Source organism: Lontra canadensis, unplaced genomic scaffold (genome assembly GCF_010015895.1).
Source record: "Lontra canadensis isolate GAN:19392208 unplaced genomic scaffold, GSC_riverotter_1.0 scaffold35, whole genome shotgun sequence".
Taxonomy (NCBI): Eukaryota; Metazoa; Chordata; class Mammalia; order Carnivora; family Mustelidae; genus Lontra; species Lontra canadensis.
Window position 1 is genome coordinate 11115980 of NW_022631029.1, and position 25353 is coordinate 11141332.

At 58.1% G+C, this 25353-nt stretch overlaps 1 protein-coding gene across 1 annotated transcript; it reads right to left on the reverse strand.

Moving 5' to 3' along the window:
• Nucleotides 1-572: 572 nt before the first annotated feature.
• TKT (transketolase) lies at nucleotides 573-24853 on the reverse strand. Its single transcript, XM_032868305.1, has 14 exons — nucleotides 24649-24853; nucleotides 15232-15349; nucleotides 14274-14387; nucleotides 13455-13552; nucleotides 10081-10272; nucleotides 7981-8099; nucleotides 6310-6503; nucleotides 5427-5591; nucleotides 4165-4321; nucleotides 3893-4023; nucleotides 3131-3214; nucleotides 2932-3025; nucleotides 1522-1644; nucleotides 573-857 (listed from the first exon to the last, which is right to left on the reverse strand). Exons 1-14 carry the CDS (start codon nucleotides 24753-24755, stop codon nucleotides 682-684), a joined length of 1872 nt encoding a protein of 623 aa, XP_032724196.1. The 5' UTR covers nucleotides 24756-24853; the 3' UTR covers nucleotides 573-681.
• Between the last annotated feature and the right edge of the window lie 500 nt (nucleotides 24854-25353).

Here is a 25353-nt window from a genome sequence, read left to right on the forward strand (position 1 = left end):
CGGTGGGTCAGGGCCATCTGTGCCACTCCAGGTGTGCTGATGTGCTCCTGGGGCCAGCCGTCAGAGGGAATCCCAGGCACCAGAGGCAAGGCCTGGGAACCTGCATTTTAACGAATCGGTGGGAGGGAGTTCTGCAGGGGTTGAGGGATTGAGACTTCTGGTTTGTGGGGCCAGGTGGGAGCCAGGCCTCCTGCTTTCCCTCATCCCCAGCTGCTCTGACGCCAACCTGAGGGCCCCCTTCCCCAGGATGGGCACTGCTGTTTCTCTCTACTTCTCTGAGTTTACTGGTGTGGTGGGCATGTGGGGAGGAGCTGGGCCTGTACGCTAATGCCCTTCCCTGCCCGGAGGGGGGACCTCTGCTCACTGGGCTGTGCGGCCTTGAGGGGCGGGAGGACAGAACGGGCTTCATCCTCTGCGCCGGGAGGTAGGCTGCGGTCATGTGGCGGCACTTCTCTGGTGGCTGTGGGCCAATGGGGGCCCCGGGGGAGGGGACCGCACGAGAGTCTGGCGTCTCACCACTGCCCCTACCAGCAGCAGCTCAGTTCTCGTCAAATAAACATGACCAGGCCAGGTCATTTGTCTCAAAACATATATTTTATCACTTCTCTCCATATATCTCCGAGCACCTTTGCCACAATTTCAGGAATGTGTAGAGCCTCTAATCTCCACCCCCTTCTCTCCCTAGGCCTTGGCAACAAGGTCCCTTACAGCCTGTGTGATGGCGTCCCTGTCGATGCCAAACATCTTCAGCAGCTCCGCCGGCTTCCCGCTTCTTGGCACCTCGCCCACGGCCAGGCGGGTGACAGTGATGCCAGGCTCGCCCACCAAGGCAGAGCACACGGCCTCACCTAGGCCGCCTGCGAGAGGAAAGGAGAGCAGTCAGGGGATGCGGCCTCAGGCTGAGCAGCGGGTGCGTCTTCCCGGCCCGCCAACCCAAGTTTCTTCCCTTGCCCTAAGGATGACGAGATAGCATAGACACCGCCCTCCCCCATGCCTGGAGCCAGAGCAGACATCATCAATCAATCATGATCCTTCTGTGTTTTCCTAAGCCCAAAGTGGCCTCTGAACCATTTTTAACACCATGCCCTGGGCAGCTGTCCTAGATGAGTGAGCATCTGCACCTGACCTCAGAGTCTAAGCCCACCTCTTCTCCCCTGGAGCCTGCCCTGGAGGAGGGCTGGTGTGTGCTTGTGGGGGGCTGCTTTGCAAAAGACCCATAGAAGACAGAAATTCTGCACAACTGGGTCAGGGACACAAGCCACCTTTTCTCCTCTTAGCCTCAAGGTCAAGATCCTCCTGGGCTCCCTGAGCAGCAGCTGCTCAAAGAAGCCACATCAGCAGCCAAGTTTGCTGGGTCCTTGGCCAAGCCTGGGGCCCACAGGAGGCCGAGTTCCAGCTGCTCCAAGGGATGGCTCTGGCATTCCTGGGCCCAGGCTGCCATCCTGGGGGCAGGATGAAGGAGAGGCGTCCAGCCCTTCCCTGATCCGCCTGCCCCCAGTTCTCCGGCCCAGGGCCTGTTACCTTCATAGTAATGGTCCTCCACAGTAAGGATCCTGCCCTTGGTAGCACGTGCGCTTTCGAGAATGCGATTCCTGTCCAGGGGCTTGATGGTGAAAGGGTCTAAGACGCGAATGTTGATCTTCTCTGTGAAGGGAGAGAACACAGGGGCATGGCTGAGGGCAAGGCGCTGGGTGCTGTGGGTGTGTCCTTGCATGGGGGAGGTCAGTGGGGGTGTCCTAAGAGTTGTCCCACGGTTAAAAGCCTGGGCCTATCCCTATCATGGGGGGCTGTCCCTTTGCTCCCATCATCTGGGTAGTGCCTGCCAACACCCAGGGGCTTGCCCCCTCCCTCTGCTTATCTATGATGCCCACGTCCTCCGGCATCCTGCACCCTGAATTCAGAGCATCTGGTCTCAGGGAAGAAAAATACCTGTCTGTCTCCTCTCACATCCTGAGCCAGAGAATATCAGCCTTTGGACCATCAAAGAACACTGTGTGGCCAGCAGGGGCCCACATAGCTTTGCCTCATCTTCCCAGACGCCTTTGAAGATACAGGGGAAGCCAGAGGACAGTTCCCAGCGTCTGCTGTGAGACAGGGCCAGGGCTCACCGGGGGAGGGGAGGGGGACCTGCAGGCACAGGGGCCAGGCCAGGTGAGGACCCCACAGAACGGCCTCAGAAGGACGTGCCTCTTGAAGCCCTCCCCCGGGATTGCCATCTCTGACAGGACTGGGCCTCCCCTGGCTTCCCTCCAGCTCACTGGAGCTCTGGACATGCTGTTCCCTCTGCCCAGGCCTCTGCTTATCACTTCCTTCTCATATCTGAGGTCATTTTCCTGAGGACACCCCTGTCTGTCTTCTCCATCCTGCTCCGCACGGCCACACCATGGCATCTGCTATGATTCCACGGGGCTCCTACTTTTCCTACTGTGTTAGGAGCTAACACCTGCGAGCCTGCCCTGCTGATAATAATAGTGATGATAACTCTAGGTCACACGGATTAAATCCTCAGGACAGCCCTAGTGGAAAGGTGATGGTATCTCCACTTTACAGATGGGGATACTAAGGCATGGAGATGCGGAGTAACTCAGTACCCCACTAAGTGGCGATTCGAGCCTAGTTATCGGACCACTGAGCTAGGGCACCTCAGCTCCAGGGCCACGGGGAAGGGGCAGGGCCTCCAGCCACTGTGGTCCTGGAACTCAGCATCATGCTGGCCACACAGTGGCCAAAGGGGGGCTTCTATGGGGCGCCTGAGGGGCTCAGTCAGTTAAAGTGTCCAACTCTTGATCTCAGAGTCATGAGTTCAAGCCCTATGTTGATAAATGGTGGCATTTGTCACTACCACCATTTAATCAGATGAAATCCCTTCTCACCCCCAAGACTGTGGATGCCATTGGTGCCTGATCTAAGACCGGATGGGGCCCTCCTCACCTTTCTTCAGCAGGTCAGCAGCAGCCAAGGCCTCGTGCAGGGTCACTCCGGCCCCAATCACAGTCACCTGGTCGTCCTTGCTCTTCAGGACCACCTGGGGAGGACACCGGGGCCAGTGAGGCTCAGGGACCAGTGGCCGGGGGCAGACCCTGGCCCTGGGCATGCTGTGGGGTCTCACCGGGCCATAAGTGGTACTGACCTTGGCTTGTTGGATTTGGAAGTCCTCGTTGTTGTTATAGATAATGGCGTTTTCGGGGCGGCTAGTCCGGATGAAGCAGATGCCCTAGAACAAAACACAATGACAAAGAAGGATGGGACGTGGTATGCATGGGCACCCTTGGGGAGAAGATTCTAGAAAGGCCACCGCTTCTCACCTGCTCACTTCCACCCCACTGTCCCCATGCTGGCTCCCACCCCCCCCTCCAGCAGGGAAAGGGAGAGTCTTGTCCTCTGGAGCGTGCACCTCTCCAGACACTCCCCCAGTAGAGCAGCCCCGTGGCTATGCAGCCCTAAGCCCCTTCCAGTCGGCTTCCCTTTCCAGTCGGCTAGTCTCTAAGTGGGGCTGCTCCCTGCAGGTGCGTCTGGCAGAGGAAGGGGACCCACAGGGGACTCTGGTCTATGGCACTGTGGCCCTCGGTCAGGACCGTGTCATTCCGCTCACTCTTTCTATCCTGGAGAGCCCAACTCGGGGCGGAGACAGGCCTCAACAGCCAGAGAGACCTGGGATGCTGGGATTCTCATGGACACAGAGCACAGTGATCGGTCAGCAGTGTCTGCCACGGGGCAGAAAGGGTGGTGTGTATCCTGTTTCCTGGTCTAACCTCTACAAGCCCCAGGCGGCAGGGCAAGATCAGGAGACAGTCCCTCAGGCGGCGGGGGCGGGGGGGGGTGGGCTGAATGGCCAGTGCTGTGCCAGCCTGCTGACCCCCGCCCCCAGGTCGCGAACAGCCACGTGCCCCACCTTGGTGTTGGCTGCTAGTTCTACCGCCTTCTCTGTAGACACCCCATCACTGGGGTAGAAGACCGTTGCGGTGGGGATGGACCGAAACATGGCCAGATCTTCCAGAGCCATCTGAGAGGGTCCGTCTTCCCCTGGGGTGTGGGAGAGGACATGAATGAATCCCCCACCCACGGAATGGAATCCTACCCCCCACCCCCCGCCGCCGCCACACCTCCTGGTCCCGACGTCCAGGGAAGTGGCAGCAGCAAGCCTCCTGGCCCCGCTTGACTCACCGATGGACACGCCACAGTGGGAGCCACAGAAGTTGATGTTGCTCTCCGAGATGGCCGCCATGCGGATCTGATCAAAGGCCCGCGTGAAGAAGGCCCCAAAGGCGCTGCAGAAGGGCACCGTCCTGTTGCGGGTAGCACAGCCCACGGCAACGCTGACCTGCGGGGCAGACGGCGGTGGCATCAGCCCCAACGAGAAGAGAGAGGGTGGCCGAGGAGCCCAGAGTCTCACGCCCCTCTCCAGGGCTGGGGGCATCAGTCACCCTCGTGACCGAATTCTCCTCTTCCCAGGCAGGAGATTCCAGGGGACCCAGGGCTTCTTCAGTCTGTCTGTCCACAAACTCCTCCGACTTGAAATGGCCACTTCAGAAATTCTCTTTAAAGTTCTGTTCCTGGGACCATTTTTTTTTTTCTTCCTAGCAAACGAAGGTCTTTCCACAGAGAAGGCTAGGAAGCTTGGACATGGACATTCCCTCCTTCCCAGGCTTCTGCGAACCCCCTCCCCAGCATCCTCGCCAACCCCCAAGCCTCTGTGGAGACCAGTCCTCCCTACACACTTCTAGGCCCGAGGCAGCTCCAGACCCAAATCCTGGCATGGAAGCATGGAGGGCAGGCAGTGGCTCCAAGTCGGCTGCCACCTCCACAGCTCTGGAACCTGCCACGGATGTTGACCTCCCCAGCCCACACACTGTGCCAGTTTAGCCCAGACCCTCCAGCTGCCAAGACTAGAAGCCCCAGAGAGACAAGTTCAAGTGGAGAAAGAACTCTGCATGTGGTAGAGTCTGATGGCCTTCTGAGCAAGGAAGCTCTAGGTGCTACAGGCCTGCAGGCCAGGCTGTTGTCCTCGGGGAGAGGACCACGGCTGCTGGACCCAGCACATTCCAGCCTTGTGACTATGGCTGCCCTACCACCTGGAAAGCCCTTTACCACGAGACAGCCCAGTGAGTACCACACGTGGCCTACAGACAGCATTTCCGGTGTGCACCTGCAGCCCACCTAGCTCTGCTGTCCGTCCACTCAGCCGGTACGTCTGCACCCGAGCGGCACACGCACATTCCTCTCCCTCGCCGCTGCAATTGCTTGAGGTCAGGGCCGGGTCCCAGCTGTTCCTGGGGTGTCCCTGGGCTGGCCTCCAGCAGGCACCTGGCATTGCCAACACAGCTGCCCAGGGGAGCAGGAGGACTTCAGCCTTGCTCCACACCCAGCAGACCTCAGCCCCAGGCTGTCGCTGGCCCGGGGCCCACCTGCCCACCCCCAGCACCCACCATGTTCTGCTCCGCAATGTAGCACTCAATGAAGCGGTCTGGGTGCTCCTTTCTGAAGATATCCGAGAAGGTGGAATTCTTGGTGTCCCCATCCAGGGCGATGATGCGGTTGTGGGCACGGCCCAGCTTGGCCAGGGCCTGTCCGTAGGCCTTGCGGGTGGCTATCTATGGGAAGAAGAGCATGGGGGCCCTGAGCACTGGGGGAGGCATGTGGCTGGAAGCCTGGTTCAGCCTCTGGAGGTCACAGCATTTGGGGAGGAAGCGAATAAAAACAAGGGTAGAAAAGGGAAGTCTAACACCACACAGTCCGGTGGAAATTTATCTTCTGCAAGGCTGCCAGTGGGAACTCGTACATGACTGACTGACTGACTGTCTCATCAGGGCTGGGGATGTTCTACCACCCCTGTGACAGAGGTCTGTGAATTGACCCCACCCTGCAAAGGAAGAGACAGAGGACCGGGGCAAGCCTGCTGTGGGATCACATGGGGGAGTGCCCTAGAGCAGGACAGGCCTGCCTCGGCTCTGCTAGGCTGGACACGGCGGTGTCTTGAGCTCGGACCTAGGGACTCAGGCTGAAGACCTAGAGATAAGGGGACTCAGGTGCCAGGGGCTTTGATCGCAGTGCCACTGGGAGCTTGCTGTGTGACTGTGGGCCACCCTCTTGCCCTCTCTGAGCCTCTGTAGGAAAACAGTCACACAGTTGGCTGTTCCCACAGAGGAGATGGCAGGATCAACACCTAGGATTCCTCCTCGCCCTGAACTAATCTCTCCTCTCTCCCTTTCCCAACCCCCCCAGGGAAGACACATCTTGGTCCCAGCCTCGGGGAACCTGAGAATCACGGTCACGCCTGCTAGACCAGAAAAGCAGGGCCCAACTCCGTACCTTGTCCCCAACTTTGTAGCTGGGCGGGCTGGGCATGCGGATGTTGGCGATGCTCACTGACAGGGCGTCCTCTTGAGGGGGGGTCACGAGGATCTTCTTTTTGCTCTGGATCTGGTTGTAAATTTCCTGGACAATCTGATCAGCCATGTTTTTGGGGAGGGGCTTCCCATGCCATGCCTCCTTGTCCTCTATCTCTGTGGGTACGACACAGCAGGGCGGCGGGCCTGGTAAGACCAGAGCTCCCGAGGACCAGGAAGCTGCATGGGGCTGACCCTCCAACAGCAGAGGGCAGGCCAGGGGCTGCAGACAGGGCTGCAACACTGTGAAGCACAGCCCCGTGCTGAGGGACTGGGGTTGGGTGAACAGGAGTCCGCATGCCCAGCCCCCACAGACCAGAAGCCAGGTCTCCTGGAGCTGGCTCACACCCAAGTGCGGGGGGTTGGGGGGCATGCGTGGGCCTCTACACCACCTCCCCCACTGCAGGGAGGCCCCTGCTGCAGAAATACCGTTCGGTCTGTTGAATGGGTCGGTCAGGAGCGAGCCCGGCCAGGAGAACGGAAGCCTAGACCCAGAGCAGGGTGAGCACTAGCCGGGTGTCCCCCAGCGCACGGGGGTGCAGCAGAAGGGCACCCAGGAGCGTCCTGCACCATGCTGCCTTGCTGTGTGGGGACCAGCGAGGCTGAAGAGCCCCCTCCTCTGAGGTCACCTCAGCCCAGGCAGAGCCAAGGACTGACTCTCCCACACAGCACCCAGCCCCCCTGCTAGGGGACCCCCAGGATTCCCCAGAAGCTTTGAGATTTCCAGATCCCACCTGGCGCTAACACCAAGGCATCCATGCCAGGCGGCAGTGCCGGGGTATGACGATACCCCCGAGTCCTCTCCTCAAGGTCCACCCCCTCCCCGAAGGCCCCAGAGCTGTGTATCTTCTCCACAGGACAGTGCTTGTCCTCATTTGCCGCATGGCAGGGGGGCCAGTGGGGCATGTGGTGCAGAAGCTGGCCCGGGGTCTGCAGTTAGGCCCCATGGACCTGGGCAAGTGCCCGACCCCTTCAGCCCCGCTTTCCCATGTCTAACAGGGGCGAGGGCTGCCTCAGCCCGAGGGGTTCGGAATCCAAGGGGCCTGCGTGCTGGGGAGCTGCTTACACTTGCACTGCTCTCTGGGCCAGCCAGGAGCCACCTTCTGCCCATGCAGGACCCTGGAAGCACTTCACCCCTGTACGCAGGGGACCCCACTTACCTCCTGGGGGAGGACCCAGATTTCCCGGGTTCTCCCAACTTGGCGTCAGCCCTTCTGCTCAAGGCAGATAGCTAGAGCGGCCAAGGAGGTGGTGTAGATGACACCCAGGGAGGGTGTGGGGGGCTGTGTCACACCACTGTCCCTTCTCCTTACCAGCAGGTCCTCCCAAAGTCCCTCCTCTCCTCCCGCACAACCTGGGCTCCAGTTCAAGCTCAACCACGTGGACTGCTGACTTACCTCATGGAGCACCGCATCCCCTACCTGCCCCTACCCGCCCCTACCCAGCCCCGTGCACCTGGTGTAAGGCGTCAAAGGACTAGCACTTCCCCAGACACGGGACCTCAGAGACATGCCCCCCACTGGTGAAAACCCCACACCTCGGTTGGCCACAGGGTGCAGTGGTAGGGGTGGGGTGGAAGAGTGTATGGACGTACCTGGGATCCCCCGGCCTTTGAAGGTCTTGGCAATGATGGCCGTGGGCTGGTGCTTGGCCTGGCCAAAGGCCTTGCACAGCTCCTCCACGCTGTGTCCATCCACGATGACGGTGTGCCAGCTGTGGATAGACCGCCAAGAGTGAGTGGCGGGCGCCGGGCCCCTGGGAAGGGCAGCCCTCGCTCTGACACGTGGCTGTGGTCTGAGAAACACTAAAGGGAGGCCTGGGTGGCTCAGTCGGTTAAGTGTCTGCCTTCAGCTCAAATCGTGATCCTGGAGTCCTGGGATTGAGTCCCACATCAGGCTCTCTGCTCAGCAGGGAGTCTGCTTCTCCCTCTGCCTCTCCCCACCATGTTCTCTCTCTCAAGTAAATGATTTAAAAAAAAAAAAAAAAAAACAAAAACAAAAACCAAAAAACCCTAAGAAGACTTTTCCACTTTTGATCTTATTTTCTCTTTTCTTTACCCTTTTTACATTATTTTACATCCTGTTTGCCTGGAACAGATTTTCTTTCTCTTTCCTAAGTAATTCAAAGCTTGGTTCATTTATTTTCTCTTTCACTCCTGACCTACTTGTTTCCTGAAATCTACTAGTTTCCTGAAAGCTGCATTGGGGACACCGCCCTGGCTCTGGAATTTGTCTGCTGTTAGATTCTTCAAGAACATTTTGGCTCAACTTTTCTTTACGGAACACATTTGGTTACTCCACAGATGCTGGATGTGAAGTGCTGGAAATATTTATCAAATGGGCCAGGGCACCTGGGTGGCTCAGTTTGTGAAACCTCTGCCTTCGGCTCAGGTTATGATCCCGGGTCCTGGGATGGAGACCTGCATCCGGCTCCCTGCTCAGTGGGAAGCCTGCTTCCCTCTCTGCCCCTCCCCTGCTCATGTTCTCTCTCTCAAACAAATAAATAAAATCTTCAAAAATAAAAACCAGCCAGGCTGCCAAACATGTGAGGGAAGGAGCCGGGGCCGGGCAAACTTTCCCTTTACCGCCGTCCCTTCTGGGACTCGGTCACGTTAAGAGTAATGAGGCAGCAGCTGGTGTGTCCTGAGTGCCGGCTCTGTGCAGGCCCCGGGTGGGCACCACGCACATGACCCCCCTGAAGCCGCAGCTCTGGGGCTGGGCGCTGTGGTTGCCCCCATTTCACAGACACGTAAACGGAGACGGACACTGAGGACGCAATAACCTGCCCCAGGTCACAAGGCAAGTTGGTGATGCAGCCAGGACTTCAGGACATGGGTTCCAGACCCGGGGTTATGCTCCAAGTCCCCAGCCCATGTGGCCTGAGGAGGCTCTTGTGACACCTGGCGGGCCCGTTTCCTCCTCCTCTGTCGGAGGGAGTCTTTCCTCTCCTCACTTTCTTTATCAGGTCAGTCATCAGAGATAACAAACCCTGGGTGTTGCTTAACCAGGGACAGCAACCTGGCCTTGACCTTCTCTTTGCAGACTCCTCTACAAAGGGCAGCCCCGGAGGCCTGGGCCCAGGGTCTTCCAGACGCCTCTCCAGAGGCTAAGCGTGGGGGCATGGGTCCCCTGGAGCCCCCACTGCAGCTCGGCTTTTACCTGGGCCAGGAAAGGGTCACTGAGGTGAGGGCTGCTCCAGCTAACACCCACCCAGACGACCTCCCTGCTCTGCAACACGGGACTCCCAATTCTCAACCACTCACACCCCTCGGCCCGAGTTTCTAAGAGAGGGGCCTGTTCTGCCCCTGGGGCTGGCTTCGGACGCGGCCCCCGGACGGACGCTCCAAGCCCTCGAGAGCCACATCCCTCAGTCCCACGCTGGGCCCCTCGTCCTGCCCCAGCCAAGGACTGGGCGAGGACGTGTGCAGTCGTGGGACGTGAGTGCTCTGAGCACTATCCCATCTCCCAGCATCACCAGTAAAGGAACTCCCTCACACTGGGCCTCAGGCCACAGCTCCAGGCCGGTGGCCTGGGTTGCCACTCTAAGCCTGAAACTGTGAGCCAGACGTTGAAGAACAGACACCTCCTTTCAAGGGGGCCTGGCCTCTGGCTGACTCAGCCCCTGGACCTGAAAAGCTCCCAGCTCGGACGGCTCTGGGGTGGTGAGGCCATGCAGGCCACAGCCCCGTACTCACCCGAAGGCCTCACAACGTTTCTGGTAGACGTCCACCTGGTGCTGCAGGGGGGTGGGGTCGCTCTGGCCCAGGCGGTTGATGTCAAGAATGGCAATCAGGTTGTCCAGCTTATAGATGCTGGCGAAGGCCATGGCCTCCCACACGGAGCCCTCGGACAGCTCCCCGTCGCCCAACATGCAGTAGACACGGTAGCTGTGTAAAGGTGGTGGGTCAGAGGTTAGCCCCCCCCGCCACCTGGGGCACCGTGCTCCCAGCCCGTCCCTCCTGGAGAGCCTGTCCCCCAGGGAAGGGAGCAACAGCCACGTGGGACATGTAATAGTGCTGTCAGTCATGTCCCAGCTGCCACCCTGCGTCCACAGGCAGGGTTCTGCTACCTAAGATCCAGAGAACAGGGGTGATTAGGGCACGAGTAAAATGAATAAGACTTCGCAGCGGGGTGGGGGGGCGTTGTTACTATTCTCACTGGGGGGACAGGGCTTGAGCCACCTGTGTGGGGTGGGTCTGTTTCTCTCCACCTGTGCAGGAACTAGGAGTACTGGGGAGCCCTGGGGACTTGATCCCAGGAGTGAGCTGGGGAGGCCAAGACGCACCACCAGGAGCATCCCAGGGTAAGCTGTCAGGTAGAAGGGTCACGAACACTAACAGGGGAGAAGGGTCCTCCCCAAGGACCGCGATCATGATGGGGACAGTGCCTCATAGGACGGGCCCTCCCCAAGATTCCAAGGCTGGTTCTCACCCTAAGATTCATGCCCAGCCCTGTCTCTACCCCGGGGGCCTTGTCCTGGGTCAACAAGGCAACCCCAACGGCTTCAAAGGCAGTGTGACCTGGTAAAAAAGCACTGAACTTGGGGCACGTTACCCAGTGAACAAGCCGTACATTTCCTCTCACAAGTGAACAGAGCTGGCTCTGGACCCCATCACCCCCAGGCCAGCACATGGCACCCGGGGGGCTCTCCATGTTGAGCAGCCCTGTCCTTGAGGTTAAGGACAGTTGCCACTCTCAAACCACACAGATAAGACAACAGGCTCAAAGGTCAAGGGACTTGTCTAAGGGTCACACAGCTGGGGAGGAGGCCAGCGGGGATTCAAACACTGGTCTGAGCGCCCAGCCCTCAAGGTCCACTCCGGGCCATCCAGGAAGGCACACAGCTGGAGCAGCGCTGGGCCTGGAGGTCTTCCCCACTCCCCGCCCAGTGTCCAGCTGTGTGGCCCCGGGGGCAATGAGGCTCCCGAGGCCGGGCTCAGAGGGGACACAGGCACTCTGCTACTGCAGCAGGCAGCAGCCCTGGAGCTGGCTGGAGCTGAATGAGCCCAGCTTCAGGGCCCCGGGGGCAAGCCCACGGCAGGAAGAGCTGGGGAAGAGGCGGGAGGGCAGGCCACACTGTCAGCATGACTCAGCACTCGTGTGGGCCCGAGGTCAGGGAGGACTCCTGCATCCTCCCTCTGGTGCCTGCTGCTTTCCCTTCTGCGGCCTCCAGCAGGCCAGCCTCCCCCCACCCCGCCCTCCCTGTTCCTCCCTGAAGCGGTGTCCTGTCCCCCAGCTGTTCTCCCCTCCCCTCTGCAGGCTGCACGGGGGGCCCAGAGATGCTGCAGGTGGTGCGCCTGGCACAGCAGCTCCCAAAGTGAGCAGCCCAACGGTGCCCAGGCCAGAGACACTAGGGAGTCTGATTTACCTGGGAAGAGATTCCAGGGAAGCATGCTGGCTGCCTTCCCAGCCCTGCACCTGCTGCTGTGGAATGCCCGTGGGGGCCAAGGGCGGAGCACCGCCACAGGCTTTGGTCAGGAGGGCGTGCTAGGGTCCTGAGGAGACCCGAGGAGGCCTGCTGGATTTGGAGCGGGGGCCCCAAAGGTCCACGGTCACAAACTGCCCTGAAGATAAGGGACCCTAACACGTGCCCCAGACGTGTTTGAAAAGCACCTCAAATATCCCACCCCATCAGGACTGCCCAAGGGGTTACCGCATAGCCATAAAACAGAAAGAACCTTATGCAATCCTTAAAACCAGCTCTCGACAGTTAAGGCAGAAAATGTGCACCATGTTCAGATTTTTCTATTTTTCTGAAAAGCAGAATGTACAACTGTACACGTACGAAGGTTACCGATCCGTACATTTCCTCTCACAAGAATGCGGAGGAAACAGGATCCGTTAAGTGAGATTCACATGGGAGGTAGTTGAGGATAGGAAAATATTCATTACCTTATAATGCATTTCTATATTTTTCACCTGAGTTGGCACTCGAGAATTCAAACGAAATAATTTCGGAGAGAAAGTAAAGAAAGCCAACTTGACCCACGCTCGCTGGTGGATGGATGGGAGCGACATGACAGGAGGCCAGATCTAGTCGAGCAGGCTAATTCCCCCGACAGCCTGTCCCCGCCTCCCTGCCAGGTACAGTCCAAGAGCCTGAGCCTTCACCAACCCTGGCTGCTGGGAACGCAGCTAAACTTCTCCCTCCACTGGCTTGCTCCATTATGTCAGGGTCAGGAAATGACCCTTCACAGGGAATTACTTCAAGCATCTGTAGGGAATAATTAACTCACATCTCTGGTTCTATGCCAAATAAAATACTCTTAAACACACATCCCATTCTGTGCGTCTTTCTTCACTTCACGGTGAGTCAGTCCTGGTGGAGCGGAGTTTGGCCCCAAAAGGGTCTGGGAGGCTTCACAGCCGCAGCTCCACTCCAGGAGAGTGGTCTCGGGATCCCCCTCCCCTGCAGACAGTAGGCACTCACTGCGGTCCTTCTCTTCCGTGGGCCCATGGTCACCACCACACCCTCACGACCGCCCTGGCTTCGGCCCTTCTCTTGCCAGTGGGGTGGACTGTAGGGCACTGGGGAAGCCCCTCCTCCAGGAATCCTCCTACTCCGGCCCCTTGGAGCAGCCAGGGGACCTTTCCTACACTGCAGATACACACCCGGGGTTCAAATCTGACGCGTGCTTTCCTTGAATCTGTAGCCAACTCTCCTCCCCTCTTACCCATACAGACACCTGTCTGCAGGCCAAACCCGGCCTCACCACAAAGCCCTGAGACTGAGACCTGACACGAGGGGGTTCTCCTCCAAACCGCCCTGAGCTGGAATGGCAAATCTCCCTGACCAGGCTTCTTGCGTACCCTCTGCAGGCCCTTCTCCCCAACATCTGTCTCATCTCTGGCCGGCAGGTAGGGCTCAGGGATGCCCAGGACCCTGCAGAACACATAACCTCCTTCCCCAAGATAAAGGTGAGTGGCTCGAACCTGGGCCTATAGCGCTTTGTCAGACCATGGGGCCGTGGGGCCCGAGAGAAGGTACCTGGGGGCAACAGCTAAGGCTTGGCTGCCGAGGACCCCTCTCAAAACTACTGAGGGTAGGGTTGGTGAGTGGAAGTCTTACCTGGCTTTGTCGAAGTATTTGCCCGTGTAGGCCATCCCACAAGCGGCCCCAAGGCCCTGGCCCAGGGAGCCAGTGGCCACGTCGGTGAAAGCTTGTTTCTGTTAGAGGAGAGAGGGCCACAGTTACAGCGGAGAGCGGACACTGCCCTCCCCCCGCAACCAGCCTCCCAGGTCCCTGGCCTCAGGGCCCCGCCGAGGCAGGTACAGGCTGGGTGTGCAGAAAGGCCCAGCCCTGGGCAGCCTGCACCCGGAGTGTGAGCTCTCACTCTCCAGCAACGGCGATGGGGGGTGCGGTTCACATACCAGCCGTGCCCGCCAGGCAGTTGGGAGACCTCAGCCTCCCCCATCACCCACCTCACACCCATTCATGACAAGACTCAGGAAACACCTAGCCCTTGTGGGTGCCCAGATGGGAGGTGAGTTTTCACGGTAGCCTATAAACTCCAAACACTTACAGGGGCCAGCACCTAGGGGAGTAAAGCTGGGGCCCTTCCCTGGCGTGTCCCCAGCACCCCGCTGTGACCCTCAGATTGATCTCGCCATGACCTTCTTTTCTCTTCTCCCAAGCTGTGTTGAGGAGGCCAGTGTGGCCCTGGGGGCGCAGGGAGGTTGGGCCTTCAAAAGGCCTTGCCCTTAAGCCCCAGCCTGGGTTAAAGAGTGTGCCCTGGAGACACCCACTTCCTTCCTTCTTCACCTCAACGCCCTCTTCCCCCACTTTCAACACCCTCCATTTCTCAGTGGCACCCCGCCTCCCCTCCCCACACGCCTTGAGAAACAGGAAGTGCTCGCCGAGGCCGGTTGCTCTGGTGGGGGTGCTCACCGGGACGGGGTGCCCATCCAAGTCAGAGGTGATCTTCCTCAGGTTCAGCAGCTCCTCCTCGGGCAGGAAGCCGGCCTCAGCCCAGACGGCATACAGGATGGGAGCCGCATGGCCCTGTCAGGGGTGGGGGGAGATGAGTGGCCCAGGGGGCATCAGCCAGGTCGCCAGTACTTGGGGGCTGCTTCACCTTGCACACTGCGAGCAGAGCCGGGCCGAGCCTGTCAGCCCTTTCAGGGAGGCGGCCAGTGAAGGCCATCGGTGCCTCCACAGCCCGAGGCTCCCCCAGCCAAGGCCGAAAGGGCCCCGGGACAGGTGCAGGGGGAGCACAGCTGTGCCGCCTGCCCGTGCCAAAAACCCCAGCAGGCAGCCGGCTGCCCTAATCCCTGCTTTCTGGCATGGGAGCCGACCTGGACAGACTTCTAAGCTCTCATGCCTGCCCTGGGAGCCCAGAGGCCACAGGGCCAGGCCTGGGTACAGGTGGATTTCAGGGCTCCGTGGCATGGTCTGCGGCTGTGATTGTCATGCATGAGTGGTGGGCTCGGGCGCCTCAGTCCAGAGCCTGCCATGGGGCCCCGCCACTCCCAAGCCAGCAGGCGTGGGCCTGGGGGCACCAGCCCTGCACAGAGAGCCGTGCAGCGCCCAGCCTCAACGCTGTACCCCATGCCTGGACTGGAGTCCCTCTTGTTCACACAAAACGGGCAGAACAGCCAGCAGATCATTTTCACAGTCCCCGATGAATTCAGCTGTTTGTTTCTTAACTTGGCCTCAGTGTTGCTGTGGGTCAGCACGGGGTGAGGCACCAAGGGGTGGGCTGGGCTGGTGGACAGGGGGCACGGGTGGAAAGGGTGGGCCGGGCCGGTGGTCACCAGGGGATGGGTCCCCTCAGAGACCCCTCGCTGCCAGCACAGGGCCCGTGTGCCACCTGGCCCAGGGGAAGGGTGGTGGGCTGGGTTCCTACCTTGGAGAGCACAAAGCGGTCGTTGTGAGGGTTCCGGGGGTCCTGGGGCTTATAGCGCATGGTGTGGAAAAAGAGGACGGCCATGATCTCCGCGGCACTGCAGCATGACGTGGGGTGGCTGTGGGCCAGGGGAGAGACAAGACGCATGCATCATGGCCCCGAGCCTCGGAGCGACAGGGCTCTCCCCAGGCCCAGGTATGGGGACCTGGGGGTGCATATGCCAAGGAGCCAGAGGCCTGGCTAATCAGAAAGCCACATGCTCCTGTTCCTGGAAGGGCTGCAAGCAGTCCTAAAGATGCCACTGTGGGTGGCACGGGGTCACACCCTCCTGGGGCCCAGAACAGACCCAGTGCGAGGCAGTGCTGAGGCTGGAGAGTAGAGCCTGGATCTTACCTCACCGCTTCTAGTGGCAGCTGTCAGGACACAGCAGCCGAGGAGCGGTGGCCACTCTGTCTGACAGCGAGCTACATGCCAGGGGCCCTGCTCAGGATGCTGCCCACTCATGAGGGGTACCCTGCCTTCCCAAGCCGCAAGAGGTGCTGGCTGTCTTAGGCCATGGGCAGGGGGTAGGGGAGGGAGACTCACAGAAGAACCACAAAGCTCCCAGCAGCCTCAGTACAGAGGGCTGGCAGCCGGGAAACTGGGGCCTCGGACTCTCCTAGGCATCGCTGGACTACTTGGCCCTTTTTCAACTGGCATCGGAAAGGCTGGCATCGCCATTAGTAGTCAAGCTTTTGTGCGGAATTTAAAAGGCAACACATGTTATCTTGTCTTCCACAAAGGCTCTGATGATGAAAAAATTACAACCCTTTCTGCCCACGACCAAGGCGGAGGGGCTGCTCACGAAAGCAAGAAGCTGCCCTTCCAGCCCTGGAGTGGTGGGGTCAGGGGACGACCCCCTTTTTTTTAGCCTTTTGTTCCAAATGCGGTTCCTTTCAAATACCAATTTGCATGAACAACAGAAAGTGCAAGGGTCAGACCTTAGCTGAGGCTCGTGGAGGTCTCTCAGGACCCTCCTGAGTCCGCCAGTCCGGGGGCCAGGCCATGCTGGAATTCTCGGCTGGCCCTAACGGCCCCCAGGTCCACAGTTCTGTGAACACATCAGCTGCAGAGCACGGACCTCGCAGCCGCCTGCTCCATGCGGCTCAGTGCAGCCCTCGGAGCTGCTCGGAGGTCCGACACGGAAACATGCCCAATGCCAAACCCAAGGGCACATGCAGCACCTGGGGTTCACGCGCGCCTCCCTCCTCCCCTGCTGGTCAGCTCCCCATACTAGGTTAGGGGGTAAGTCACTCCCAGTGCAGACACATTAGTAGAGAAACCCAGAACTGTCCATGCTGGTTTAGTACAGCGGTCCCGGCACACCATCAGCTTATACTTAGCCGTCTTTATGAACTCCGGGTCATGGGGGAAAGACACTAGGCCTGAAAGAGGGAGGTGAGGAGACATAAATAGGAAAACTTGCTCCATAGGGCAGGGAACCCTCCCCCTCATCCCCCGCACTGAACTTAGCTGGAGGACGGCCTAGTCAACACCAGCCAGGCTGACCTCCTGCCTCCCCGGCCTCCTGGGGCAGCCTGGTCTCTGAGGATCCTGTTTCAGAAGTGATGACCCCATAAGGAGACGCTGGGGAAGGGCACAGGTGGATGGCAGGTCAACTCGCTCAGGGGAGAAGGCAGGCAGGCAGGTGCAGGAGCTACCCCTGACCCGCCCACCCGGTGAGCCCAGGGCGACATTCCCCCACCGCCCTGGGGACGTCAGGGATCCATTGTGTGGCACAAGCCCTTTCTGCACGTGGTGGAAGCATGCCCAGGCCGGGGCAGAGATGGGGTGGGAGGGAGAAGATCAGCCAGGAAGAGACACCAGAAGTTGAAGAGTAACCCTTCCCTGCCAGGTCCGTGAGCAGCAAGCCCACAAGGTTATCCCCTCCAAAGCCTGCATCCTGGCCTCCCTGCTGGCCTGTCTGAGCATCCACAGAGCGCAGACACACAGGGCAAGGGCTTCATCTCCCTGAGGCTCAGCTCTTTCATCTGTAAACAGGGATGCTAGGTAGGATGCAGGGCAGTCCAGTAAGATAATGCGTTTGAAGCCTGGTCACTACGGGCCACCACCATCCATCCACTGGAAGGCCAGATGCCAAACTGCCTGGTGCTTCCAACTCCTCCTGTGCCGGCTGGGACTGAGACGCCCTGCGGACCACGGGGCAGGCGGGAGGGGAAGGAATGAGCCTAAGACTGAGATGGTTACCTGTAAGCTCAACCTGCTAGAGGGACTTCAGGGCTGAGAATGTCTGGAGCCTATGGCTTCAGGGCTTGAGCTTCCCCTGCAACTCCAGCTTGTCTGGGGTGGGGAGGGGACATCTGTGGGTAGAGGCTCCCCCAAACTCTACCCTGCCGGGGTGTGTGGGGTTGTGACACACCTGTGGAGGTAAACTAGCTAGACAGGTGGGGCGGGGGAGAGCTTAGGGGGGAGGTTTGCATCCTACTCTTTGTGATGCATGTGGAGAGGGGGGCTACAAGTTTGTCCCAGACCTGCACTGGCCTGAACAATGCACCTCTAGTCCCAATTCGTTCAGTCTACGAAAAGGGCACTGATTGCTTCGAGCAAGGCCTAAGTGTCTCAAAGGTCCTACCTATTCTTCTAGGCGTTTCCCCCTCTTCCCTTTAGCACACACCCCACCTGTTTGCCAGCTTCCCTGCAGGAGAAGCAGAGGGAAGGTCCCTCACCACTCTGGCAAGGCTGCTCTCCATTACCGAACCATATGACTGCTGGCCTCCATAAAGTGACCCCTCTCCCGCCATACTCCAGCTGGGCCCGCACTGCAAGGAGTCACGAGGCTTCCTGACAAATGAAAAAACCCGGGAGGCCAAGCACCTACCACAGCCTCACTGAGGCAAACCTCAGTGTGTAGAGGTACGAAGAGAAATAATCTGTTGTGAAGAAGGAATACATAGTACCCAATGAAGAAAGTAAAAACCACAAGAGCTGAAAACCCATAGCTGAGAAACTAAGAGTTTATAAAAATGCTGTGAGCTCAGGCAGTAGAAAGATAATAAATAGAACAAATAATACATTATATGTTAATTTAAAAAATAAACTCATGGAATAGGGAACAAATATACAAAAAATATACATATGTATATCAAAGCCAAGAGTTAGCTCTTAAAAAAAGAATACAAATTTAGTCAACTTCTGATAAGGCAGGATCCAGAAAAAGAAGGGTAGTTACTAGAAAAGGAAGGAGAAACCTAATAGATAATGATACTCCAAATAACGGGATGCAAAGAAATTTCAAAACAGCAAACGGTCTAGGACAAAAAGTAACTCACCAAAACTGACTCAAGAAGAAAGAGAAAACCTGAGTCATCTTTCAACAGTTACAAAGAAACCAATCAGCCACGGCAGGTGCACATTCTCTACGGCCCAGCCACGGCGCGGTAGGTGTACTCCAGGAAGGACAGGGGCTGTCCTTGCATTGCCTGCAGCGGCCACACCTGGAGGCACCCACGTGTGTGTCGGCACAATAGGTTACTCACACCACACTCGGATAACAGAATGCTCGGCAGGACAGTAACAATGAGTGAACCACACAGATACAGCGCCGACCTACTCTCACAAATCTACCATGTGAGCAAAGCATACTGTAGAAGGATCTACGGACCAGAGAAGACCATTCGATTTATGGAGATTTGCAAATGTTATAAAATGTTAAGGAAAAACAACGGAATGAAAATGCACAATTCGGGGTGACTCTCCTTCTGGGGGAGGAGGAGGGACACCCAGGAGTTTTAAAGCACTGCAATGTCCTGGTTCTCAAGCTGGGTGGTAGGCACATCCAGGTGTATTATTTATAACGTATGTGCATTATTTGTACTCTTTTCTAGCTGTATATTTATTTAAACAAAACTACTGAGAAGGGAATCCCAGGATGCAGGATGGAAGTGACCCTTGGAAGCAGTCCTTGTTCTTCCCGCTCCGGGAACTGCCCTTGCTGGCTCCTGCCTGGAAAGACTGCCTTCCAGAGCTTCACAGCGTTTCTTCTGGGGTTTACCCCTATGCCACCTCCTCTGAGAAGCCCTCCCTGACCACACTATCTCCAAATAACCCTTCTTCCCCTCGCTTACACTTGTCACCACCTGACGTGACATGCCTATTTGCTGCCTACTTATCCTACTGCAACACAAGCTCCACCAAGGGAGGGACTTTGAGCCTTTTCATTGTTGTACTCTCGGGCCTGAACACAGCAGCTGGCACAAAGTGCACAAGTGCATAAATGATGTACCTTGGCTCTGAGATCCTAGGGGTGTAAACTCTCTGAACCTCAGTGAACTTGGAGATAGTAACAGAACCTCGCCAAATGAGGTGGTGTGTGTGTAAAGACCTTGGCACAGTGCACAGAAAAAATGGCAGTGGTTCAGTATTTGTGTCTAACGTATCAGAGATGAAGTCTAACCTCTTCCTCATTTTGAAGATGGAACCACTAAGAACCACAGAAGGGAAGTGACTTGCCCAAGGTCACAAATTCTACCATCAGAAGAACAAGGACACAAGCAAAATGCTAAGAGAAACTGATGAGCACACAAAATGAGGTACATCCCCACAATGGAATATTTGGGAACAAAAATAATTAAGTACTGCTACAGGTTACCATATGCAGGACCTTCCAAACGTGCTAAGTGAAAAAAAAATCAGACCCCCAAAATCCCATTCTGTATGAGGATGAAGTGAAATGTCTGGAAGCATTAGATGTGCAGAAAGTAGATTAGCGGTTGCCTGGGAGCTGGGGATGAGTGCAAATGAGCATGAGGGACCTTTCAGGAGTGATGAAGAGTCCTAAAAAATTGGATGTGGCAAATTCATTAAAAGTTATTGTAAATCACTGTTATTTTACTAAATTTACGGGGCAAGTGGGGGGATCAGTCAGTTAAGCATCTGCCTTCAGCTCAGGTCATGATCGAAAGGTCCTGGGATGGAGTCGGGCTCCCTGCTGAGCAGGGAGCCTGCTTCTCCCTCTCCCTCTACCCCTCCCACCACTGGTGTTCTCTCATGCGCTCTCTTTCTCAAATAAATAAATAAAATCTATTAAAAAATGTACTAAGCTTACTAAAAACCACTAAACTGTACACGTAAATGTTACAATTTGCATATTATACCTCAATGGAGCTGTTGCAGATTTGTTTTTCAAAGGAGGATAAAAGATGGGGAGCCCAGTAGAGGAAGTTCTCAAATGTCTGCAGTCCCCGGTCCTGTTGTGCAGCCCGCAGAGACTGACTCAGGCTCCAAGTGCAACTTCTGAGCACGAAGCCCGAACAGCGCACGCCCTCGTCAGCCAGACCCACCTGCTGCTGGAGTCCAACATCTTGGCCCTACAGCCCTCTCCCCCCACCAACTCTGGGCAGACTCTGCCTCATTGTTTAGGACAAGAGCACAGGGACTGCCTAAGGACCCACCTCTGGGCAGGTCCCAGCCCTCAGCATCCAGGGCCCTCAGCAGTGGTCTGTGGCAGCAAGAAAGTTCCGGATTTGGTGGGACCAGGCTCTAGTGACCACAGGCCTGCCTAAAGAAGCAAAGTCCAAGGACCAGTGCAATGATAGGGGCCATGATGCAGTCAGAGCTGATGCAAAACCCTGAAAACATCTCAGCCAGACCCTAGGCAGGCTCCCGGTTCCGAGTTTCAGGAAACACGGTCCAGCACCTGCCCTGCTGAGTTCAGAGGTCTCTTAGGCAAAGAACTGAGTCACTCTAGGACAGCCTCGTGTTTTTCACACCGAGTTGGGAAATGCTGCTGGGGCAATCTCAGTGGGCTGCCCTCTTGCCACAGTCAGCACCAGGCTGGGGTGGAAAGCAGCCCCAAAGGAGGAGAAGGCCCTGACAGGGCTTCTATGGGGCCAGAGACTCAAAGGAGCCCTTCCGAACCCTCGGCCGAAGCATCCCTGGAAAGCCAGAGCTGGGGAGCAGGAATGGGTTTTCAGCCACCTCAAAGTCACATGGCCCTCCAAGATGTGAAGCCCACAATGGCAGGTGGCAGGGCCCCAGGGCTTGCTCATTCCATTCCCCCAGTCCCACTCCTGAGGGATCCACTTGGAAAATCACCTATCTATGAACTTCTCCTTTAAAGATGGGGAACCTGCCCTGAGACGAGAAGGGCCTTTGGGACAAGGGTACAGAACAAAGCTGGGGTTAGGTTCCTGTCTCCCCATGCCCACCAGCCAGGTCTGGCCAGACACGACACCCCCAGGCAGCCCTTGCAACACTGTGGGTCAGAGCCCTAGGGACTCCTTAAAGGCATGGCCGCCGCCCCTGTTCAGGCCTAACTCTAAAGGGGTCCACAGACAACACTCAGTGCTGTTTGGATAACGCCACAGCTGAGCCCTGGTCGATGAGAACTACAGAATCTTCATCCCCAGCCTCAGCAGCCAGGCCCCTTTGGAGGAGGCCACCAGATTTCACTTTTGTAAAACCTGGATGTGCTGGGCTCTGCCACAGTTCCTTCAGCACGTGGAAGGACAGGACCCTGGAGCCCCTCCGGCCATTGTCAGTGCTGCCTCCACAAAGGCCTCTCTGTGAGGGCTTTGTCCCTCTGCTCCTCTGACACAGAGGCCAGTGTCCTCGCTGCCCAGGGCCTGCGGAGCTCCACAGACAGGGGTTTGGCGATGGCACGGGAATGGGAAAGCTACCAAAAAATCAGGACCTCCCCAATCCTGAACCCAGAATGTGTGAGCACAGCCCCTGGGGGGGACCATGGAAAGACCCCAGGGCGTCAGCTCCCCAGAAAAGGGGCATCCTGACAAGAGGGTCACTTTGGCTGGGGCTACTGCCCAGACCGGGCCTGAGCCTCAGGACTGGGCCTCACTCCCTGTGGGGAGGGGCTAGGGCCTCAAGGCAAACATCCAGGAACCAGAATGCTGCCCTGCACCCAAGTCCTCCCTGGCCATCTCTGCACACACACAGCTCAGCATACACCCGTGAACCCCCCTTCTTGTGACAGCGGTTGTGTAGCACCACTACTTCGTATTGTAAAAGAAGTTTTCTCTAAGTCTCTCCTGCATCTTTACACACTGACAAACACACAGGAATCAGTCTTAGACATGCTCATTCTTTTGGCAAGTGGACATTTCTGAGCTCAGATGTTCCTCCAAAAGGCATTATTACAATGTAAACCTGGATGTAACTCTCAGCGGCCACAAACTGTTATCTTTTGCCTGTAGGTTTTTAACTACCTAACAAAGTCCCAGGAGACCCACCTGACACCCCTTTCTTTGGGAGCCTCTATGTGATGTGATGTCATTTCTCTCCAAGTGTCCCCAGACTGACTGCCACCTGCCATTTCTGCACCAGGGTGTCCCCTTTCCAACTTCCCCTTGGGAGCTCCTGATGCTTGTAATGTTATCTCATTTCTCCTAGTGCTTTCAAGCTGACCCAACTGACACCCTCCATCACTGCACTTGTCTTGCCCTTTCCAAGTTCCATTGTCCAGCCTGGCACTGAATGGCCAGGCCCAGAAGTCTTCCAATCAAGACAAGCCCCTCACTGGGCAACACAGAACAGCCAGCCACCAATGACCAGCTTGGGCAACTTGCCTAACACCCCAGTGTCAGGAAACGTAAAAGCATCTCCTCCCAACAGTTATTCTCAAAATGCACGAAACAGCATTAGCAATAAAGGATGCTCTGTGTCACGCCAGGGATGCCTGGTTGGGTGCTCAGTGACCCCGAATTGTCTGCAGGTCATGTGTAGGCCTGCAGGATGCTCAGACATGTAACAGACTTAACCGGGTAATTGCCGTCTCTCCAGATGGATCCCCAAGAACCTGGCTAGACAAGCTCCCAGCACAAAGTAGGGCTCAATAAAACCCTTCAGGGTGAGTGCCCCCTGAAACGGTCAAGGGAAGGGGACCTAGCAGTACCCAGCAAGCAATACCAGCTGTGTGACCTACTGTGTGCCAGGCTGGGGAGAGGGCACTGCAAGGAAGCCCAATCCCTGCTTAGGCAAGGAACACCACACAGAATGGGTAAGTCCCACACAAACCCAGTGGAGACAATGGATTCAAGGCACACATGGGGATGGGCTGAGAGAGAAGGTGCCTGCCAGGAGAGGTCTAATCCCTTCTGAGAACTGGAGATCTTAAAGGTGAGTGAGTCCCCATCCTGAAAGTCAAACAGATTTACTCATTAATAACAAACATACCCTGTAAGACACTGGCCAGAAGCTAGAATTCTGTCATTGCTTTCAGCACACGGAGGAGCTGGAAAGATTCCTGGAAATCACCCCCTAGCGAACCCTCAAAATCACTTAATCAGCCTGGCACAGTGCAGTCTCCCAGTCATCATGCCAGGGCCCAAGGGTGATGCCGAATCCTTGAAACCCTCCAGAGCATGGGAGCTACTACTGTTCCCATTTTATAGAGTAGGAAGCAGCCTCTGAAGTAACTCACAGGCCCACCCTCCCAACTGTCCCCAACGCCTCCAGCTGCACTCTGGCCTGTTATTATCATGGTCCCTGCTACCTTCGGAGACGGCTCCTTGGAATCAGCATCAGCCTTTCTAAAGCTTCTGAGCCAGAAAGGCCGGCGGGAAAGGCTATTGGGGGATGGGCCTCCCGCCCCTGCCACGGGGAAAGTGCGTCTGGCAGCTGGCCTGGCCCTGGCCCTGGGAATCGGTCCTGGTCCTCGGTTCTCTTAGTCTTGCAAGTCTCCCCTCCCACTCCTCCCGCCTGCAGCCGCAGGTCCCATCTTCGACCTCCCCTGCAGGCCGCGTGCCAGGGTTCTGCACCCACATGGCCGCCTTATTCCCCACTCTCCAAGCCCAGCATCTCAGCAGAACCCTGCTCCAGACTCGGATCCCAAACCACGCGTGGCAGGAACGTGAGCTGCGAAGGGGAGTCGTCGTGTGAGGTGGGGAGAGGGCCGGGCCCCAGTCTCCCCGCAAAATGAGGTACTAAAACAGGCGCTCTCGTGTCAGGCAGCCCGCATTTCAACAGCAGCTCTCGCCGTGTGTCACACTGGGCACCTGACTCCATCTCGAGGCCTCGGTTTCCCCACCCGCAAGGCGGAAACGTTGGTAGCGGCGCCCACAGAGGGCCGCGCGCTTGGAGCGCAAGGCCGGGCGACAGCGCGGTCACAGTGGGCCTCCCGGCACGGGACTCCCCAGTCCGGTCCCCCCGCTGCGGACTCTCAGGGGAGCCGGCGCCCGGCGAGGGGCAGGCCCGGCCCACAGGACGGAAGCCCGGCCGAGAGCGCGCGCGGCAGCGGAAGGCGCCTCCGGCCCGGGCCGTGCGAGGCGCGCGTCCCCGCCACCTGACCGCGCCCCGGCCGCCTCCCGCCAGGAGGCTCCGTGCAGCGCGACACGGAGCCGGCGCGCCCGCGGTGACCGCGGCCTCCGGAACGGCGCCCTCCCGGTGCCCGTGCCCGGCACTCACCCCGAGCCGGCCGCCGTGGTGGCCTGGATGGAGCTGATGCGCAGGCGGTTGGCCGTGTCCTTCAGGGCCTGCAGCTTCTGCTGGTCAGGCTTGTGGTAGCCCTCCATGGCGCGGCCGGGCGGGCAGGAGGATGGGGAGGACGAGGGTGAGGACGCGGAGACGCACAGGCGGCGCGGCGTCTCCGGCGGCGACTGGCGGCGGCCGAGGCCGAGCACCGCGCGGGGGCGCGTTAAGACTGCCCGGGCCCGCCCACGGGGGCGGGGCGAGGGCATCACCCCAGGCCTCCGTGCAGCAGCTGCCTTGCCGCGTCCCGCCCTGCCCCGCCCCCGCCCCGCCCCCGCCCCGCCCCCCGGCCGCCCGAGCTGCCCAGGCCACGAACCTTCCAGAGGCGTTCCGGGAAACCCAGGCGGCGGCTGGCCGGGGCGCCCAGGGACCCACCCCGAGTCAGTCCACCTGCCTGACTTCCCTTTCGCCCTGCCCGTCCCCTGGCATTTGCTGGGCAGCTGGGGGGGCTGCCAGGCTCCTGAAGCCGAACTGCCCTGCTGGAATTAACTACACACAAGTAATAGTAATAGTCACTCAAGGTTCTAGGTTGGGCTCAGAGTTCGCTTGACTCGCATCTTCACGGCGGAATGCTCCGTCTCCTCCTCCACGCAGGCCCGTGCGGAACTGAGAGGGGAAGCCTCGTTGGTAACACATTTTACA

Bases quoted from the DNA above. Each gene is read 5' to 3' on its own strand.
- TKT (XM_032868305.1), bottom strand. From the start codon at position 24,755: ATGGAGGGCTACCACAAGCCTGACCAGCAGAAGCTGCAGGCCCTGAAG. The intron at 6,504-7,980 runs GTACGTCCATAC...TCGTACCCACAG, and splicing joins CAAAGGCCGGGGGATCCCAG to AGATAGAGGACAAGGAGGCA. The intron at 3,215-3,892 runs GTGGGGCACGTG...GTTTTGTTCTAG, and splicing joins AACTAGCAGCCAACACCAAG to GGCATCTGCTTCATCCGGAC.